General features: G+C 39.0%; 1 protein-coding gene and 1 long non-coding RNA gene across 8 annotated transcripts; both read right to left on the bottom strand.

Annotated features, from left to right (window-relative positions):
* Positions 1–403: 403 nt before the first annotated feature.
* On the bottom strand, positions 404–17,518 carry LOC309688629. 5 transcript variants are annotated; one of them, XR_014271126.1, is made up of 9 exons: positions 17,464–17,518; positions 17,290–17,370; positions 16,301–17,206; positions 16,149–16,188; positions 15,980–16,036; positions 15,764–15,877; positions 14,365–14,491; positions 3,151–3,345; positions 404–1,221 (listed from the first exon to the last, which is right to left on the bottom strand). It is a non-coding gene; the product is annotated as an uncharacterized lncRNA (long non-coding RNA). The 5 variants fall into 5 exon arrangements; XR_014271127.1 differs by lacking the exon at positions 3,151–3,345; XR_014271128.1 differs by lacking the exon at positions 404–1,221 and having other exon boundaries at positions 1,754–3,345.
* Positions 8,547–12,804, bottom strand: LOC309688628 (uncharacterized protein). Of its 3 annotated transcripts, XM_082504506.1 has the most exons (4): positions 11,405–12,804; positions 9,541–10,793; positions 9,014–9,182; positions 8,547–8,704 (listed from the first exon to the last, which is right to left on the bottom strand). In XM_082504506.1, exons 1-4 carry the CDS (start codon positions 11,483–11,485, stop codon positions 8,663–8,665), a joined length of 1,545 nt encoding a protein of 514 aa, XP_082360632.1. In that variant the 5' UTR covers positions 11,486–12,804; the 3' UTR covers positions 8,547–8,662. The 3 variants fall into 3 exon arrangements, with proteins under 3 accessions (XP_082360632.1, XP_082360630.1, XP_082360631.1); XM_082504504.1 differs by lacking the exon at positions 8,547–8,704 and having other exon boundaries at positions 8,736–9,182; XM_082504505.1 differs by lacking the exon at positions 8,547–8,704 and having other exon boundaries at positions 8,736–9,182; positions 12,029–12,804.
* Positions 17,519–21,663: the final 4,145 nt, after the last annotated feature.

The following is a 21,663-nucleotide window of genomic DNA, read 5'->3' as shown; positions in this document are numbered from 1 at the left end:
CACCTCTATCCATACTTTCCTTAAAAACTTCTAAAAGAAACGGGGCTAAACTGTCAGCGAACTGTTTGTAAAACTCGGCAGTAAGGCCGTCAGTTCCAGGTGATTTGTTAATCTTTAGATGTTTTATAGCATCTGCAACCTCAATCAAAGAAATTGATCTGTCGCAAAGCTGACTATCCTCCTCATTCAGCTGAGTAATTTTGTCTAAAGAATTTTAAAAAAAAGTCAGACAAGCTTCAGGGCAATAACTAGAAGAATAAAGTTTGCAATAAAAGTTTGAACAATATTTTGCTATGTGCTATTTGCTATGCTCATCTAACCTGTGCTGCAGGTCAACCAGTTCTATCTTATCAGATTCACTGAGGGTGTCTATTGGTTTGGAAGTAAGGCATATGATCTTTTGTATCACTTGCGTCTCATCAGATCTTCTTTTTTTTGCTAAATCACTGCTATATTTTCTAAAGAATTTTCCAATTTCATATTTCAAAAGTTCCCAGTTACTACAAAATGTATTATTTGTGAGAGCTTTACTCCAATAAAGTTTAATGAATCTCTGAACTTCACAAATCACTTCTTTATGCTCAAGAATGGTACTATTTAACTTCCAGTAAGAGGTTTTAGTGATTAGGGAGGATGACAACGGGATCGATAAGCTAACCATTTTGTGGTCTGAGAGTGGTGTAGGATAAATATCCGTTTTAACTTTTTCTAAATCTTATAAGATAAGCCAAAAATCGATACGTGAGTGTCTGGTTTGAGTCTTATTACACCATGTATAAGCTATCTGAGACGAATGAGAATCCCTCCAAGAATCGACTAAGTTGAATCTTTGTGCAAACAGTCTTATGAATGAGTTAGAGTCTGAACTTCTAGAAGGCCATCTGTCCAAATAGCTGTTAAACACTGTATTAAAGTCTCCACCAAAAACAATAAAAGAATTGGGATATTTAGATAACCAGCGCAGTAGGCGCTCCTCCAACCTATCAAAATATAGCTTATTCTCCCTCTGACAGTTAAAACCATACACACTGACTAAAATATAGATAGAGTGTGCAGCCTCAACTATTAGAAAAATGTAATGACCATCTTTATCTATGTCAGAATTCAAGATTTGACCATTAAATCTTCCTTTAAGTATGCAGACACCAGCAGCATGCTCTGTACCATGGGACATCCACAGATCATCTCCCCATTGCGATCTCCAAAATGTTTTTTCTTGTTCTCTTGAGTGAGACTCTTGTATAAAACAGAAATCTGAATTGAACTGCTTGCAAAACAAAAAAATAGCCTTACGTTTAACATTGTTTCTTAAACCTCTTGCATTTAAAGAAATAACAGACAGAGAAATAATGATAGTAACAAAAATTAAAAGTGACAAATAAGAAAAAGCTTAAACCAAGTAAATGAAGAACAGTTGAACCTGGTCACTTAAGAGAGTCCTATATAAGATGAGAACTGCAACCCCTGAGTTATGGAACGCCAGGACTGCCATAATGAATTAATTAAATACACCATTAAATAATTAATTAAATGTGGCAATAATTAATTAAAATTGGAATTAATTAATTAAATAAATAGTTATGACACATGTAATTAATTAATTATTGACACATTTAATTAATTATTTATGTATTTCACATTTTAATTATTGACATATTTAATTAATTATTTATGTATTTCACATTTTAATTAATTATTGCCACATTTAATTAATTAATTATTGCCACATTTAATTAATTATTTAATGGTGTATTTAATTAATTCATTATGGCAGTGCTGGCGTTCCATACTGAGTAAGGAAATTGTGAACTTGAATAATACTCGGCAGCTCGTGTGCTGACGAAGACCAGAGGGCGGGCTCACATTACACCGGTTTTAGAATCGCTGCACTGGCTCCCCGTGTGTTTCAGGATCGATTTTAAAGTTCTTTTATTGGTTTTTAAATGTCTTAATGGTCTTGGGCCTTCTTATCTCTCAGATCTGCTTTTACCATACGAACCCTCGCGGACCCTGAGGTCCTCTGGCACTGGCCTTTTGATTGTCCCTAAAGTCAGGACACATACTCACGGAGAGGCAGCTTTTCAGTGGTATGGTCCTCGTCTGTGGAACAGCCTGCCGGAGGAGCTCAGGGCCGCAGAGAACGTACATGTTTTTAAGAACAGGCTCAAGACCCACCTTTTTAATTTAGCTTTCACCTAACGTTTATTTATTTTATGCTTATTTATTCTATCCTGTTATTTTATTATTAATTCAGGTTTTACCTAATATTTATTGATTTTATTCTTATCCATTTTTTAATCTTCTTACTCTATTTATATTTATATTGTAACCCGTTCTTATTTATTTTATCATTTTACCCTGTATATAGCCTATTGTGGCATATCTCCAGTGTTTCCTCGGAGGGGGCTCTCTGCACCGGGGCTGTTATTGACCGTGACTGCTGGGTCTCTGGGGTCCTCTCAGCCTGGTTGGGGGGCTCCTTTGCCTCCCTCCGGCTGTGTGCCCAGCCCGGAGGCTGCGGTCTGTGACCGGCTCCCGGTGCAGACGGCTCTCTGTTATAATGTTTCCTCACTTGGCTCATGCGAGCCCAGCCCAATTTTTACTCTTTAAGTGTGCGCGTGTGTGTATGTGTATGTGGGTGGGGGTGGGGGGATATATGTGTATTGAGAGTGTGGGGAGTGAGTTGGAGGGTGGGGTGGGCTGCTTTTAACTATGTAAAGCACTTTGTGCTACATTTTTTCTGTATGAAAAGTGCTTTATAAATAAAGATTGATTGATTGAATAATAGGAATACAATAGCCTAAAACAATAAAACCAATGTGGTAAAAATAAATAAATAAAATAAATAAACGCTTCACATATGAGCATTGAAAGGGAGCTTAATAGAAATTTTCTTGCTCCATTTAAATAACTAATTATTCAAAAAAGAATAAAAGTAAAAAATAAAAAGAAGCTTATCCAGCTTGCTCATAACATTTTCAGTAAAAAATATTGCAGCCAAACTGAAGACCAATAAACTTATAACAAATAAACTGCATCAGTTTAACTCTGATCGTTTTATGAGTCCAACAACAAAAACAAACAAACAAAAAAAGAACGGCAGTGAAACCAAGTTAATCTTAAGATACTTCAGTTTTCACCTCAAAATACCTTGGATCAAATTATAGGGCTGGAAAAATCTCTTTTCCCTCCACGAACGCACGACCTCCTACGAAGAACGCCAGCTTGTTTTCGTTGCGCGCAGCTTCCACAGACGGCCAGAGTCTGTTTCTTCGGGCGCGGTCGTCAGGGGACAGATCCTCAGCCAGCTTTAGGTTGTTACCTTTCAGTAGGGTTGCCAACTCCCTGAAAAAAAAATAAGGGACACCTAGTGGCCAGGGCCGGGCGACCCAATTGTCTTCACCCTTCCCTGTGTGGTGAATTTTTTTAGCTCTTTTTTTTGAGTGTGAATTTTTTTTTTTTTTAACCATTTGACTTGAAGTTGATTTAAGTAGATGCATATTCTTTGTGATATGAACACATGGGAAACAAATGATCATTTATCCATTTATTTTTAACGCAAAATGACAACATTAACACAATAAAATAGGTCTCTTTCCTAAACGAAAGACTGGTACGCTTCACTTTTTGTGCAAAATGACAAAATTAACACAAAGAACTCTGTCCTGCTTAACCTAAAATTATATAAATTAATAGAAAACAATAGAAAGAAAAACATTCTTGTAACAGTGCACATTTAGTGCAATTAGAAAAGTGCAAAAAAAGTCTGTGGAACACCTGTAAACACAACATTTCTGCCTCAAAGGTATGGAACGCCAGGACTGCCATAATGAATTAATTAAATACACCATTAAATAATTAATTAAATGAGGCAATAATTAATTAAAATTGGAATTAATTAATTAAATAAATAAATAGTTATGACACATGTAATTAATTAATTATTGACACATTTAATTATTTATGTATTTCACATTTTAATTAATTATTGACACATTTAATTAATTATTGACACATTTAATTAATTATTTAATGATATATTTATTTATTTAATTTTGGCAGTCCTGACGCCTGGCTCTCATCATGAAATAATTTTATCTGTCAGCCTCACCCATCAAACTCAGGGGGCGGGGTTAACGCTGATCGAGTCAAAACCATTGCTTTGGCCTGGTGGCCATTGTTTCTAGCACACAACAACCTGCATGTGGAAGCTAACAGAACTGAACTTTGAAAAACCCTGTTTGTGTGTCACCAAATACCGTTTTAATATTTTTTTAGCCGAGAATGTAGTGGTTTAATCTTCATGTGTCTGGTCGGTTTGTCAAGATACAGCCTCTTTGCAAAAGTGCTTCGATGATTTCGGAGATGTCTGCCCAGCCCAGTCTCACGGCAAAGCGTGGGATAGACCCGCTCGCCTCGCAAGCAATCCCACCGACAAAGCGCAGGCCCCGGTACACAGCTGTAGTAACCCCCGCTGACTTCTTTCACTGAGGTTATATTTATCGGTGTTTTATTTCCTGATGTTCTTATGTGTCCTACGTGTTTCAGTCGCCAATTCTGAATTATAACTAACATTAAAAACATGTTTAAGGAGGCGAGAGAGCAAATAAATCTGTTTAACATCTGATCTTTGGGTTTTTGTTCAGTAATCAGCGTGACCTGTGTATAAACACATAAAAGAGATAACGTTGGTGTTTCCGTCATGTAGTAACTGCTGGCTTTAACTGTACAAAGGTTGTTCGACACTATGAAACACATACAGACTTCATGATGTTCGGCTAATATTTTTATTGTGAATATTAATCATGCTGACCTCGCTCTGTACACCACGCAGCGAGGTCAGCATATCCACGATATCCTCAGCTCCATGAGTTAACACAAAGTTTCCCAGCTGACTATCTAACTGCCAACTATTCCAGAGACGTGAAAATATACAGCATAAAGAAAAGTGTAAGAGACTCAGCAGCAGATTAGAATAACAGTTATACATTTAATAAATCACCAAATGAATCCAAGAAACGAGCAAACCTGTTCCGACAGTTTGAGTTTGTATTCCCTCAGCTGCAGACTCGCTGCTGTTTAAATGTTTGAAAAGGAAGATTAGATATAAAAAACGTCAAACATAGACTCAGTCTGCCTTCACATTTGATATGAGGCCAGCACGTATAGTGGCTGTGTCCTGTTTTAAGATCATACATGTAAAATTGTTGTCTGACCTCCGTCGATCCAGCCGCTCAGAGTCCGTGGTTACCATGGTTACTGCATAAGCAGCTATAATGTAAACAGCTGGCACTGAGGAAACCTCCCGGCAGCATATGGGTGTTTATGTTTTTCACTGCAAAAGAACTGTCTGAATGGTTAACTGAAGTTAACTTGGATAAATTATAGTTAAGGAGTATCACAGATAACGCCTACGTGAGCTGTGCGACTGTTCACCACTACACTGAAATCAGCAGGCTATTACTGAAATACACGTGCTATATCATAAGCTATGATATAAATAGGGAGGTCCTATTAACATGTTTAGTTTTAAAGGACACCTTCCTGCCTTTAGTCTCATTCATGAGCAGTATTAGTTTTCTTCTAACATCCAGAAGTCTGCACCATGTGTTTCATGTTGTTTCATGTGTTTGTAACAAGCCTTTGATAGGTAAACATCACATGACCGAAAAAGCAAAAAAAAAAAAAAAAGAAAGAAAGAAAGAAAAAAAGAGAGAGAGAGAGTGTTGACATAATGTTACGGCTGTGGCCATGAGGACCCTGTGTGGGCTGTTTTCTTTCTGTGTTTCTGTACTGTGCTTAAGACTCTTTCCAGGTCCCTCCCCTAATGAAGAGTAGTGAGCGGCTGATTGGACCATGGAGCGGGTGACTACCTTCAAAAAGCCGCTCTGACAGATCTACAGGGAGAGGGAGAGAGAGTGGAGCGAGCGAGCGAGTAGCTTGACAGCCGACGCGGCCCTGACCCTGACTTTCCCAGCCTGTATTTTTATTGTGTATTTGTGTGAGCGTGAATTGTGAAAGCTGCTCCTAGTGCATTAGCTGAGAGCGTAGGCACTCTTGGGCTGAAGCGGAAGGGGTGAGCCGCCTTTTCTTTTGGAACCGTTTTCTCCTGTTTTCCGGGTAGGGAGCGAGGGATAGCTCTGTCATTTGTTTGTTCTGTTTCTTTCCTAGGGTTTAGTTAGTTTTTCTCTGGTGGGACTTAGTTGGTTTTGTTTATTATTTTGGCCTGGGCTCACCCTGGAGCTATGCTTCTTTTCCTTAAATAAAATCACCTTTTTACTCACAACTGGTTTGGATGTTTGGCTTGGGAACCAGGGCGGGGATTTGTCTCTCTCTCTCCTCCAACCTTATGTGCGTCCCTACACGCCTAGACTAGGGGGCGTAACAATAAGAAGAGAAAATACTCTCAATTATGGAGACAGGCAAATGGTTCATTTATGTTTGATGTGTGTTTATTCCTCCCTAAATATCGTCGGTGAAGTTCGCCATGCACGTCAGATTTTTCTGCGCATTTTTATACCTCTGCCAACAGAGAGAGAAAAAAAATCACATTCTAACAGACAGCTGGTGCTTAGAATACAATTCAATTTCAATTCAATTCAAATTTTTATTTTTATTTGTCACGTACACAGTCATACACAGTACGATATGTAGTGAAATGCTTGGACAACTGCTCGTGACCTAAAGAAAACAAAAAAGGAAAAGGCTATGAATAAGAAAGGAAATAAATATGAAAAATTAAAAAGGGTAAATTTAACTAGGAAGGAATAAAATATAAATTAAGGTTAAAAATGAAATAACTGTACAACACAAATTAGAATGAAGGGTAAATTTAACTGGGAAGAATAAGATAAAGATAAATATATAAATTAAAGTTGAAAATAAAATAACTGTACAACAAAATACACAATACACAATATAGAACTATATAAGAATGTATGAAGAAATCTAAATCTAAATAAATATATACACAATAACAGCAGCTGTACAAGTATTAACCGGAAATGAAGAATATAGTGACCAGTGTTGTGCAAAACCAAAGTCCAGAAAGTCCAGTGTGTGTGTAAGAACCATATGTGTGGGTCAGTACTGTGTGGTGGTGTGATTGAGAGACCGTATCGCCTGCGGGAAGAAGCTCCTCCTCAGTCTCTCTGTGTTGGTCTTCAGGGAGCGGAATCGCTTTCCTGACCTCAACAGAGAGAACAGTCTGTTGTTGGGATGGCTGAGGTCCTTCACGATCTTCCTGGCCTTGGTCCAGCACTGCCTGCTGTAGATTGAGTGCAGGTCAGGGAGCTCGGAGCGGATGGTGCGCTCAGCTGACCGCACAACCCTCTGTAGAGCTCGTCTGTCCTGCATGGTGCTGTTCCCGAACCAGGTTAAGATGTTACAGTTGAATAACTATTAAAAAACAGATGATATTTAGATGATAGTTCAGTCTAACACATGTGCCAGTGAACCATTAAACGTCTGTGAAACTATGCAGTTATGAAACGTAACTTTAACCTCAGCCAAACCGATTTGCTCAGTTGTAAATAAAACAGCGAAGTAAACGTGACCCGACAGACAGAACCTGAGTGAATGAAGTCCAGCATTTAACCACTGAGAGTTAAAACTCAGCTGAGGTTTCAAAGCTGTGTGCCGGTGATTGGACATCAGCCGCTGATGAAGCTGTTCGCCTAGAAAGTGCTCTGTAAGGAAACAAGCTCCAGCAGCTCTGCGCTCGGGGAAAATACTATATTTACTTATCTTGTGCAGAAAAATGCGCTGACATTGCGTTATATCGAGCACCGGCTGCCCAGTTAAACTGTGACTATCACCAGGTAACGTAGGCGTGTTTCTTGAATTAGCAGCAGGTGTTAAACAGCTGACAGATGAGGAGGAGGATGCATGCAGGTAAACTGAGGGTCTGTTGAGCTGATCGCTGGTTTCGTGAGAAAAATGTCAGCTCGTTCTTTATGTTACAGAAGCACAGAGACACAAGACCAGGCGGAAAGAGACGATCGTTCGGTGAAAATGAGAATCTGCGAATGCAACATGTGGAACACGGAGAGTGGAATATGTAAACAAACCGGTTAACGTAACCCCCTCGGTGCACTCTGCATGCTAATTGTTAGCAGAGCTAGTGAAATCTCTGAAAACATCTGAGCACTTTTGCAAACATGTTCTATGTTGACAACCTGACCAGACATACGGCGCGACATTCGCGGCTAAAACACTGTTAAAAGTGTAGCTGGTGACAGAAAAACTACACCACCACCATTGCTGCCTGTGATTTGATCTGCATTCTGGGATACCTGGCTGCCCCAAGTCTACACAAGCAATCGATTATCTAGGATCGACCTGTTTTGACTTACTTTGCACGGCAACCAATCAAATGTTAGAGAAGCTGCATGGCAGCGTTAACCCCGCCCCCTGAGTTTGACGGGTGAGGCTGACAGATAAAATTATTTCATGATGAGAGCCAGACGCCAGGACTGCCAAAATGAAATAAATAAATATATCATTAAATAATTAATTAAATGTGTCAATAATTAATTAATTAAATGTGTCAATAATTAATTAATTACATGTGTCATAACTATTTATTTAATTAATTAATTCCAATTTTAATTAATTATTGACACATTTAATTAATTATTTAATGGTGTATTTAATTAATTCATTATGGCAGTCCTGGCGTTCCATACAAAGGCCTTGACTGTAGCTGAAAGTTGAAGTAAAAAAAAAAACAACAAACTCATGAACTCAAGCTCAATGCTACATTATGTGGAAACAGACTACTTTTTCCATTTGTATTTTTTTGAGCTCTTGCTGCAGTTAGGAGTTGTTTGTCTTTCAGTACTGCAGAGTAAAACTCTGAGCAAGACATATCATAATTTAGACTGACAATGAGCTCACTTCTAATTAATTCAGTAGAACATTTGTTCCGCACATCAGTCCACTTATTCTTCATAAGAGAGAAAATCCTCTCCTCAAACCCAGTGGAAGATGGGATGCTGAGTACAAAGGATACAACAGCCTGCATATTGGGGAGGTCAGCTGCCTGAAGAATTTCCATCCACTTCTCTGCTGTTCCCTTGGACTGCCACTTTTCCTTCTCCTGATGTTCTTTGGTGAGGTGCTTCAGAAGACTGGTTGCAGTGACACACTCTTCATAACGCTCATCCATAGAGATGTTTAACCTGCCAATAGAGATGAGAAGTTGACCTAAATCCTAAGTGGTACATAGAACATTTACAGTGGTAAATAAATGGAAAAAATGTATTGTATATGTTTATAACGTTGTATAGCATTTAAACAATACAATAAGTATAGTTTATTTATTATGTATTTATCCATCCTTATATTAAGTATATGAACTCCTTCAATTTGTAAAATAGTGTATAAAAGATTGCATGCGTGTGTATATACACTCCAAACAAAGTTAATGATTATGGTTTTATTTATATATGTTATCTATCAATTGTATTTGTTTATTTTTAACCATCAATACTATTAAAACATGGTTTATCATTTCACTGCTAAATGTTTTATTCTTACCTGCCAGCCAGGTGAAGCCGTTCAATGATCTTCTCCATGTCATCAAAGGAAATCTTCCCAGATGCTAGAGAGAGGGGCTGCAGGTGGAAAAGCCAGTTTTCTTCTGAAAAGTCAAACCACTTCCAGACATAACTGATGGCAGTGTCTAGGAAGGCTGTAAACTCCTGCCTGGCACCATCAGCATCAGATGGCGAGAGATGCTGGAGCTTTTGTCTTGTTAGGTACCCGTAGAACCCATCATCTCTTCTCTGAATAAGTCTTGTCAGGAAACACTCCATGATGGAATAGAGGTCAACAGACGTGGTTACATTCTTCTCCAGTTTTTTCACCACTTCTTTAAACAGACACATGACATTATTACAGAAGAGGAGGTAGACTTCCACAATGTCTGCCTCTCCCTCAACTCCAGCAGCATCTTCTGTCAACTTCAGCAATTCCTTCAGGCGCCTTGGACATTCCTCACCAATGCTGATGAGATATGACTTCAGCGGGTCCCAGTTCTGCAGCAGGCGGGTGATTGCAGGGTTGAGTGACAGCCATCTCGTCACAACATGGCGCAGGATATCATGGAATTCAACGTCACAAAATTCACAGAACTCTTTCAGGGACTCTCTCCTTTTGGCAGAGGTGGAAAAGAAGCTGTATATCTTCAGGACAATATTTTCCACATCTACTGAGAGCTTGTCCAGGGCTTTTTTCACAGTGTTATGAACAATATGTGCATGGCAGTTGCCACGAAGGATCTCACTGTTGGTCTCTTTCAATTTTGTAAAGACTGAGTTGTGGATGCCATAATTTACATTTGCATTGTCAGCACTGAATGCAGAAACCTGATCTAAGGATAGCCCCACGTTTTCAAGAGAGCTTTGTATTATTTTTACTATTCCCTCTGCAGACTCATCTGGATTTTCAACAAAATCCAACATCTTGTTGACAACTCCAGCCTCTGGTGTAAAAAACTGCAAGGCCAAGGGAAACATCTTCCGATTTCCCTTGTTTGAAGCATCAGTGTGAAGAGAGAATGGGAGTGGAGTTGCACCACTTTTCAATTTTTTGATCACCTCTTCTATTGCCTTTGGAGACAGGACATCTGTGACAACTGCTTCAGCTTTCGTCCTCCCACAGGACATCTTTTTGGCAATACTGGAGTCATTCAGCATTCGTACAGTCAGTTTGAGTGCACAGTCACCCGAGTTATAACTTAAACCGTGCTTTACAGTGTGGTAGACATGGGTCACCTCTGCAGCAGTCACCTATAAAATAGAAATATATATATATATATTACAGTATATCTGTATAGTTTGTGTAGTTTATCAACTGACTTTAAAGTATAAATTACGCATGCAACTTGTAAGAAATGGGTATGGTCATATATATGTATGTTTTCAATATAATGTGTATTCTTTATATATATTCAATTCAGTAATACTTTATTAATCCCAGAGGGAAATTAGGTGTTGTTGCAGCTCAGACTAATCAAGTCTTCAAAGAGTTGTTGAAGACCACAATCACTGTGGGAAGGAAGGATCTCTGCCTTGCCTTGAAACGGAAGTCTCTTCTGTGTCAATTTATTCGGGCTTTGTGGCTTCAGTTGAGGTATTATTTCAGCTTTTCTAATGCTAATCAGCTGCTCCAGTTTGTAAACCCACTTGTTCCCATGATTACGCATCATAACTCATCATCATTATTCATCTATGTATTACTTTTATGTATTAGTCATCTATTCGTTGTAATCATCTATCCTTGTTTATTACACAAAACAAATTATATTATCAAACTTCTGGCCACACAGTGCTGATATTCATTGCACATGCCCATATTAACCTTAACCAGAGGGTTTAAAAAAACAACAATGTTTACATACCATATCTGCTTCTGCCGTGGCCTGGTGGACAACAAATTGGTCAAGGGTTCCTCTTTCTTTCACGCCCCTCATATTCATCATGTGCCCACAAGTAGAAGCATGCTGCTTAACGTCAGTCAGTCCACCATGGCAAATGGAAAAAGTGCGCCGGCACAATGTGCAGTGCGCTTTATACGTGTTATCGCGCACTTTTCCCAGCCAGTTGTTTTCATTTTCCCATTCCTCCCTGTATTTTTGCAACCTTTTTTTTTTCCTTTCTAGGAGGGGAACAAGCACTGTTGTTCAAAGGTGTACTGTCGTCCCAGAGTCGCGCCGCAGTGTCAGTGTTTGTCTCTCTGTTGGCCATGCTGATCATCTGTTGTCTTCCGGTATCTTCTCCGCACACCTTTCCTCGACCAATTAGATAAGCGGTAATCTGAATTGTTATACTCGTGCTAAGTGTGCTGTCAGCTCATTGGTATCAGAGCAGGAGAGGGGCTGGGAATTATGTTTTCAAACAAAGCGTTAAATCCATTAACATTTATAGACTTTTTGTGATTCTCACTGTATTACGGGACAAAGTGCGTCCCTTATTAGCTCAATACGGGACGATTCCGTATTTTAAGGGACGGTTGGCAACCCTACCTTTCAGGTAGGTGGACTTCTTAGCAGCGCGCCAGACAGCATCGCGGTAGATCCTGGATGTAAACTGAATGATGATTCCCCTGGGTTGGTTGTTGTTGGACCTCTTGGGACCGATGCGGTGGACGGTGTCAACGACGTCGGGGGATTTATCTTGCATCTCCGGTATGACTGATCTACAGACTTTGATTACCTCCTGCCGCACGTCCTGCTTGTCCCTCTCGGTCAGACCGTAGAGCTTCAGATTCCAACGCCGTGAATAGCTCTCCAGGTGAGAGATGCGCTTTTCCTGTGCTTCAGCGATTGCTTTATATTTTTCGAGCTGTGCCTCAACACTGACAACTCTGCTCTTCATATCATTTAACTCAGCACAGACAGCATCAAATGACTCCTTAACAGCTGTGATATGTTCAGTGTTCTCTTGGACAGCTTTTTTCATCTCGGAGATGGCTATGGAGTTGTCACTCACCATTTTTTCAAGTGTCTGAACTCGAGTTAATCAACATGGTAAGTGATGAGAGCTGGGAGAGAACCGTAGATGTCTCCGTATCCGCAACTTTTCTTAGCTTACCCGCGGGAGAGGCACATGGAGTGATAGGGAGAGGGGGAAACTCTTCTTCCATCCGTGAATACTGAAGCGGTTCGGAAACTGCCTCCAAATAGTCGTGCATGGAGTCGATGAGAGTATTTTTAGTGTCGGCGGGCATCTCAGTAGCGAGAGAAGACTGAGCAGCTTGGCTAACATTAGCAAGCTTGCTAACGGAGCCGCTGTTAGCATGCAACTTAGATTCGGTCTTTCTCTTCTCGGGTTTGCTCATTTTGGTTCACAAATAGATACCAAAATGAGAAGTAAAAGATGACTATTGCGTAGGCGTAAATAAAGTCTCTGTTCACTGTGTGTAATATATATTTTAAAAAAGGCCAGGTTCGCAGAGCTCAGCGATATGTGACTGCTCAGAGCGCCATCTTGGGCTTCCCCCCCCTCGAAGAGTCACGATTACATTGACTATCAAAAGTCGACGCGTTGTTTGAAGCTTTGTAAGATCCCAAAAGACGCAGGAATGAGTAGTAGGATTTAAGAGTGTAATAACGGACTGAAACAGAAGATGGCAGCACTGCATGTACAAGGATGCCAGCTGCCGTTAAACCCCGAAGAAGAAGAAGTAGCTGTGTCCCAGAATTCATAGCGCAGCCCAGCTCAGTTTCCAACAATGGCGGCAGCTAGTTAGTTTTAATATTACTCTTATTATTCTTTATGGGTCACAAAATAAACGTTTCACATATTTTCAGGCGAGACTGTAGCTGTGTAAACCTCAAATATCTGCTCAGTTTATCAAGACCACATATTTTCAAAAGCGCTCCGACGTTTTCAGAGACGTCTGTTACCCACTAGCTCGATAGCGAGCCGGGGGCTAGGCTAACTAGAGCTGTGAGAACACCGGACTCCTGGCAAATCGTTTTCAAACCCACCGCAGTCTTTCGCTACTCAGGTTAAACATATATAGGTCACTTAGATAACTTAAAAATGTTATCGTTTGGCTTTTTTTTTAGTATTTTATTTGTTCCCGAGTAAATCGGTTTGGCTGAGATTAAAGTTATAGTTTCTGTAAGCAAAGCAAAACTGTTTGTGTGAAAAACTGTAAAATATAATTTCCGTGTTCTGTAAAATATAATTTCAGTGTTCTTTTTACATTTCATAAGAGTAAAATCCTTGTAGGAGTAAATGTATCCAAGCTTCTGACAGATGTCACAGATGTTTAACTTATTGTTGTTTACTTGTAGTGTACAATAAATAATCAAAAACACAGGATTATTGTGCAATGCTTCATTACTCATTAATCTTACAAATGTTGAAAGGTAAAAGTGTTCAATAAAATCCTAAATATTGCAAAATGCTGTAAGAACTCTTCTTTTGCTGCTTTAGGTCACATCCCATTATATTGACTACTGTACACACACTACTTAATATTTAAGATACAAAAAATACTGGTTTCTGTGCATGCATCTGCAGTGAAGGTGTGTGTTGTTTTGCCATGCAGCTTTTACTTGCTTAGGCGCAGTCAAGCACTCTTCTTCATTTTGACTACCATGAAGTCAAGCCAAAAAAACAAGAAAAGAAAAACGATTTTTCTGGTATCTGAAGTATAACAGTTCCCTGAACTACCTCTGATAGTGTCCTCATCATGATAATATTCCCTTTATTTATGATTAGTTATCTTTATCTTCAGAGGTCTGGGTGACAGTTTTAGTGTTTGCTTTAAATAACAAAAAACAACAAAAACTCAAAACAAAAACTTGAAATATATATATATTCTATATACATATATAGAGATGCTCACTCCTGATTGGACACTGAGCTGCACCACCTTCTCCTTCACTCCTCCACCTTGCTGTCCTCTGTGCTCTCTCTCCTCCATCTCCAGGGAACAAATCAGAGTCTGAGCACCAAACCTGTGGACTGTTAATCTGCAGATAAGAAGGAAAACACGCAGAATTCTCATGTTTGCCATTTTTCATACCGTATTATTATAGTATATTAGTTTACCAGTCCAACAGATTTATTTTCCCAATTTGGATCATTACAGCTTTTGCCACACTGGTCCACTTGATTGTCAAAGTGTATTAGCTCTTTATTATTTCTTTCTTTTCGTTACTTTGAAATTATTACAATCAGAACGGACAGGACTGGGGATGGGAAAGAGAAAGATGAAGAAAAGAGAAGTTGGGAAGATGCTCAACAGAAGGAGATGGAAAGCAAAAAGATAGGAGAAGAGAGACACAGAGAGAGAAGACACTAAAAATCAGTTTGATCACCTGCTGGAAAAATAAAAACAAGCAAAAAGAGAAAAACACAGTAGCGAAACCACAGCAAAAACCAACATAAGCACAAGTTATAGTAAATAATAAATATCTCCACATCCCGGAAGGGCCTGATCGAGCCACAGGGGCCATAAACTGACAGTTTATTTATAACTAGAAATAATAAAGCAGTTGACGTGTTTCAGGCTGTGACTTTTAGTATCTGTTGGTACTTCATCACTTTGAATAAGTGTAAGTCAACACCAGGCCGCACTTTCAGTCTTTCCATTAAACAAATGACCAACAATCCATTGTTTTCACCATTAAACAATAAAATATGCTTCTTGACTCCTTGATGCAGGTGCCCACCTACGACCTGGTTTATTAATACTAAGCTAAAGAGGAAAGCAACTCACTGTAGTTCTCACAGCTCAGGACAAGCAGACACCTGATGTTGAGTGACTGAATGGAACTAAAACAAGAATTCATAATTATGTTTGTCTGCCATGAACACGTGATGATAAAACTCTGCATATGCAGTCAGGAGACTGATGACCTGTGAAATGAGCTGTTAGAAATGTGCAGATATGTGTAAACATTGATCAGCATTTAACATCCAGGATGGAGCAAAACTTCTGACCTGCATGTATGAGAACCTTTAATCACATCATCTTTGTAGTGAAATAGCTGATGACTCATTAAACGTTTCCATGTAATTTATCCACAGTGAAAAATATTCACTTTGCTGGATCTGAAAATCACGTGTTCATTTCATTAGACACTAGCAATACCATTAAACTGGACCTTATCATTATCATAGAGCACTAAATGTGAGACTGTGTCATATAACAATCATATATATGTAATATGTGTTTGCCTGAATCTTCCAGCACAAACAGAAAGACGAGCTGTTGTCTGAGTATCAACACAAGTACACACCAGAAATCGTTCAGTAAAGACAAATTTAATAAATGAAAGCTGGTGAGAGGGCCTTTGATGTTTCTCTTTGGATCATCCTGTTGTTTGTCTCCCAGTGTCGTTACTGCTCCTCTCCTTTCAAAGACAAACACCAAATAACACCAAATGAGAGTGAATCACTTCAGAAACACTCCTGGTTATTGTGAGCAAACGTCATAACATGATGAATGTATTTACCATTTTACTGAGGGAAAATCTTCTGTGTGGAGTTTCTTCTCATCTTGGCTCTTTTTCCTGACATTTAGAAACAAGAGGCAGAAAAGAAAGAATAAAAGTTAAAACCTCAACAATTTTTTTAATGTTTGGGATGTTTTAGAAACAACCTTAAACACTATTTACTACTTACCACTTTGTTCATTCTTGCTGACGTTCACTCTCCTCATCTTCTCTCTAAAGGACAAATGACAGAAAAGAGGGAATCATTTTAGTAACTTTATCAACCAGGTGAGCAGAATTTTAGATATTTATCAATATTCTGATTAAAAGCAGAGTGAATACTTATCTTTTTACGAGAAAGGGTTCAATCCGTCCTGTCTTAGGTCTTAATGTCACCTTGGCTCCTCTGTTTTCTCTGAAAAACAAAAGACAAATGGGAAGAAAAAAATTAGTAAATGATTTCAGCAACTAGAGGAAGTGTTCACTGAGGAGGAGCTGTCATAATAATATAAAATCAATATATACTTATCTTTTTTTTAATGACAGTTTACAGAGCACGCTGGCTTCGCTCCTCCCTCCGCTCCTCTCTGAAAGTTAACTGGATAAAGGATAATAACAATTAATAACATCATCAAAACAGACAAACCTGAAAGAATTGCTGATCAGAGCTGTGACAGAGTCACAGATTAGTTGGATGTATACTTATCTTTCACAATGAGAGCGTTTGCATAGACGTCTCTTCAGGTCTTTTTATTGTTTTCTCTCTGGAGAGGAAAGTGATGAGACTGATGAGGAAATACCAAATACAAAGACTGACAAAGGGAACTGAAAAAGTCTAACCAAAACCTATACTGGGGGAAAACTGTAGGAAACAGAACTACTGAGGCAAGGAAACACGAGGGGACGGAGACTAACACTCTGACAAGGGACAAAGGGAGACTGACACTATATTTACACACAGGAGGCTGATTATGGGAACTAAGGACACATAGAAACACAGCTGAACCGAATAAGAAATGAACAACAAGTCGAAACAAACTCTAATGACAGTTCAACCAGTTTCTAAACACAACAAATAACTTTCAGGATGTTTCAACAATGTGTAAAATGAGTTCTTATCTTTTTTTGTGAGAGGGCCTTCAATGTTTCTCTTTGGATCATCCTTCCATCCATTTCTTCTGCTTAACCATTGGAGCCATCCCAGCTGTTATGGGGCCAGAGGCGGGGGTATAACCTGGACAGGTCAGTCTAACACAGAGAAACAGACAACCATTCACACTCACATTCAACCTAACTGCATCTCTCTGGACTGTGGGATGAAGCTGGAGTACCTGGAGGGAACCACAAAGGCGCCAGGACTGTCTTGCTCTCAGATGACGCCCGTTCACGCTGCTCTGAAGACCCTCAGTTGTCTTTGGATCAAATAACACCAAATGAGAGTGAATCACTTCAGAAACACTCCTGGTTATTGTGAGCAAACGTCATAACAAGATGAAAATATTCACCATTTTACTGAGGGAAAATCTTCTGTGTGGTGTTTCTTCGCAGCGTGACTCTTTTTCCTGACTTTTAGAAACAAGAGGCAGAAAAGAAAGAATAAAAGTTAAAACCTCGACGATTTTCAAATATTTTAGGACATTCTTTTAGAAACAACCTTAAGCACTGTTTACTACTTACCACTTTGTTCAGGCTTGCTGACGTTCGACATGCTTCACTGTATATTATAATCTCAAGCGCTTCCTTGCTTGAGTCGGGCTCCGGATGCTGCTCTCTTCCTCCGCCTTCCTCTTAGCACGCTTTGCCGACATATTTAGAAAACGGCAGAGCACCGAAGTGAGAACTCTGCCGTCCGCGCTGTAGTCTGTTACTCTCCAGCGGTTCTTCATCTCAGTGTCCTCTGTTTGGTAAACAGTGGAGATGACTCTGGTGACGGGGAGGCCGTCGACAGTCAGGGTGCGGACACAGTTCCTCCGATCTGCCTTCAGCACAGCAAGATCTGCTTTCTCTGGAAGAACTGGAGTCAGGAAGCGTGGATGAGAGCTGGAGCCCGCAGGCGGCAGCATCATGCCAGCTGGTGAGTCCGTAGGAGGAGAAGGAGTGGTGTTCTCTCTCTGGCTCTGCCTCACATTGACAAATGGTGTCGTCACCAGGTCCCGGTGGAACCATCCTTTAAAGGGTATGCAAGGAAAGTCCTTGGACCCAGTCACCAGGTTATGGTAAAGAGTGAGGACCAGGTGAGGCATGGAGTTCAGATGCCTCCTGCTCAGTTCACGGTTCCTCAAGTTAGTGACGACCATCTGAGGTGCAGTGACTGGACTCACCAGATCAGCTACGAGAAAGCAAAGCGTGCGTCTACGTTAATCATGTGATCACACAAATTAAAGCCTGAATTTAAATTGTCCAGACATGGCTTTACATCATCATAAGCTCTTCCACACAAACAGTAAGAAGCTCCCAGCAGAACTCATTGTTTATGAAAGCCTTCACATTTTTCACCTGGTAAAAGTTTCCATGTGGTGTAAGGCTGCGTGGATTTTCACTGAGGTTTTAATACGCATTCACATTAAGGAGTAATATCTTCATATTAGTTGAGCATCGATATTTTGAGGATAAAGCAGCTACATTTAGGTGAGAAACCTCCCACCTCCTTATTGCAGGTACACACTGTTTCAATCTCAAACTCATCCTGCGACTCTGTGAACTTTTAAAACTCCAGCTTCTCCAGCTTTACACATTCACAATCTATGAAACGTTCACGTATAACTCAGCGCCAGCGGCCCAAACATGTCAACTCAAACCCTCTACATGCAAAAACGGCCGCGCGCTGACGTCAGCGTCCTCCAACGCCTTAAGTCGTTAGCAATTAAAAAAAAACATGGCGCCATCTTTATAGCGTACTGGCACATGTTAAAATTGATGTTACTCAAGTATGAAACATCTCATCCTAAATGTTAACACTCATGAAGTCCTACTTCCAAACAATAAAAGACAAAAATCGAAGTTGTATTTGTTTGCTAGCACTCTGACATATTAGCCTGCTGTACTCACCATAGCGTTGATCTAACACCTCCTCAATGAAAAGGGAGAGCAGGTGCATCTCGCGACTCAAGTTTGAAGAAGTCATTTTGCAAATCCTTCTTGAAGATTTTCAAACGTTAGCTGTAGCTTGAAAAATCCGAGTTTTCACAGCACTAGTGGGAAAAAGCTCCTGTTTGCGCTCAAACGTGAAACCCGAATTCCACTTTTGCCTCCTGCTTTTATACCTGCACTCAAACACGTCATCATCACCATGACACCCAGGGTCACCGAAAATCAATTTTATTTATTTAAAATAAAGTTCATCTAATTATCATAGTTTTTAAAATATATATATATTTCTCATTTTATTTTACTGCTTTATTCATCCTTTTTAAAAAAATATATTGCCAAACTTTGTCGTTTTAATTCTTTAAAAAATCATTAATTCACCAGTTTACAAAAATGAAGATCGATATCTGAAATTTAAATGAATAAATAAATAATTACAATTGATAATGGGTTTTTAGCATTAAAGAATAGTTTTTCAGTGCGCTTTAAATGTTATCAGAGCCGATGTTGTGCCAAAAAGTGATCGCAGTCCAAAAAGTGATTTACGGTATTGAAACGTTTGTTTGTGTCATGACATTTGTAAACAGTTGATGTTTAAGGTGCAGTTCATGTGGAAGCCAGAGGAGGGTGGTGTTGTGCGCATAATACAAAGTGATGGCGAAACCTAAAAGACGGTGTCATGTCTGCTCCCTGAAGCAATCTCATAACAGTTTCAATCTATTTCAAGCCAGTTAGCACATTTCTGTTATGAAGTGCAATCATTTTTTGGCAGTAAACTTAAATCCTTTTATTATGAATATCACATTCTCAGATTTTCAAGAGAGACCAGACCAATAGGACAGCAGAAATCACAAAAATATATAAATAACAGTTTTATAAAGATTAAAACAGTAAAAAAAAAAAAAGACTGGAATGATTATGATGTATAACACAGAATATGTACAATAACAGAGTTATAAACACACCTAGAACACACGTGATACTTTTATTTCATCTATAACCTCTGTGCAAATTTTGTTGACTGCAAAGTGTTTATGAATATGTTTTTAAAAGCTGGTTATCTGACTGTCAGTTAATAGCAATTAAAAAGAAAGCTGATTTTTATTTAAAAAACCCTGAAAACATCACACCTCTGAAGTAACACATTGTGATTCATGTACAAACAATACACAATTATTGTAGATTCTTCAAAGCCTCCTTATATTCATCACTTGGGTAGGTGGTGTTATACATGCCCTCACAGCACCGGCACATCAGTCCTCCTGTTTTCACCTTGTCACCTTCATTAAGCTGCTCTCTTACTACAGAAGGCCCACCGCATGCATGGGGGGGAGAGGGGGGAGAGAGGGGGGGATACCGTGGGCCAGGGCTGTGGCATCTAATGTCTGGTTGTCAGTGTCCTTTGGAAAAGCAAGTGATTGTCCTCAAATCAGATGTCCCAGCAGATTGATCTAGTTTGCCATGCTGGCAAAAGACCAATACACCAAGACAAACAGCCATTTATGCTTTTTACACAGACAGCCCATTTTTTTTCTATTTAACTAGAAGAATTGTTGTACCACACATTAAAGTTTCAAATCAGTGAAAAAGCAATCGTGCCAAAGAAATGTCATGTGTTTGTTTAAGATGACTGCAATTATGGTATTAACAGAAAACACACATCTCTGTCTCTTTTCTTTTCTGTTTAGTGTTTCACTTACCTTCTAAACTCAACAAGTACTTGCACAATCCTGAGGTTTTTAGAAAAGAACATCTCAGATTAAATAAGGAGGAGATACAGACGTTAAAACTAACCTTTATTACTATGATACAAAACAATATTAATGAAGTTGTTAAAAGTGGTACTTCTTACACACACACACACACACACACACACACACAGCTCATTACAAGTGTTTAAAAGTTTGAGTTGTCTGAAAAACTAAAGAAAGAAAAAGACAAAAATGTTACAATACAAAAGTTGGAACTTTATTAACACACAGAAATACAAACTGATGGGTTGATAAATATCAAGAAGACAGTACATTTCACATAAAGACTGTGCATCATTTTAAGATGAAAAAATGCAATATGGGGTCAGCCAGAGGATTAATAATCAAAACTAAGGGATTCTGATATTAATACTGCACCGCCTCCAATCTCACTATAAGTTACATCTGTTGAACTGACTTCTTGCTAGCATTTCCAAGGAAGTCAAGATGAAAAAAATAAAACCTAAAAACAGAGGGTCCAATACATTTAACAGGAATTTGTCAAAAAGAACAACAAAAGTACTGACTGTTAATTTTTTATTTTTGACCCTGTAACTCAGTTATTAGTTTGAAAATAAACGTTTGTATGTCTTCAAAAAATACTGTAAAGCTTTTGACTCTTAGGGAGTCAGGAGCTACATGACAGATGTTATTTTGAATGACTTGGATATTTGCTGTTTACCAACCGTAAGTCTGCACAACAGAAATATTGTTCTGAAACACATTAAAATACACAAGTGAAAGATGATATCTGTAATTAGAGCTGCCACGATTAGTCGAAGACTCACGATTTTTTTTTTTTTTTTAAACTTTATTTATCACATTTTAAACATACAGTCAAGTAAAACAGGGATCACATAAAAGATG

This window comes from Aulonocara stuartgranti (genome assembly GCF_965226115.1).
Source record: "Aulonocara stuartgranti genome assembly, chromosome: 15".
Lineage (NCBI taxonomy): Eukaryota > Metazoa > Chordata > Actinopteri > Cichliformes > Cichlidae > Aulonocara > Aulonocara stuartgranti.
This window is presented reverse-complemented; position numbering and strand designations above follow the sequence as displayed.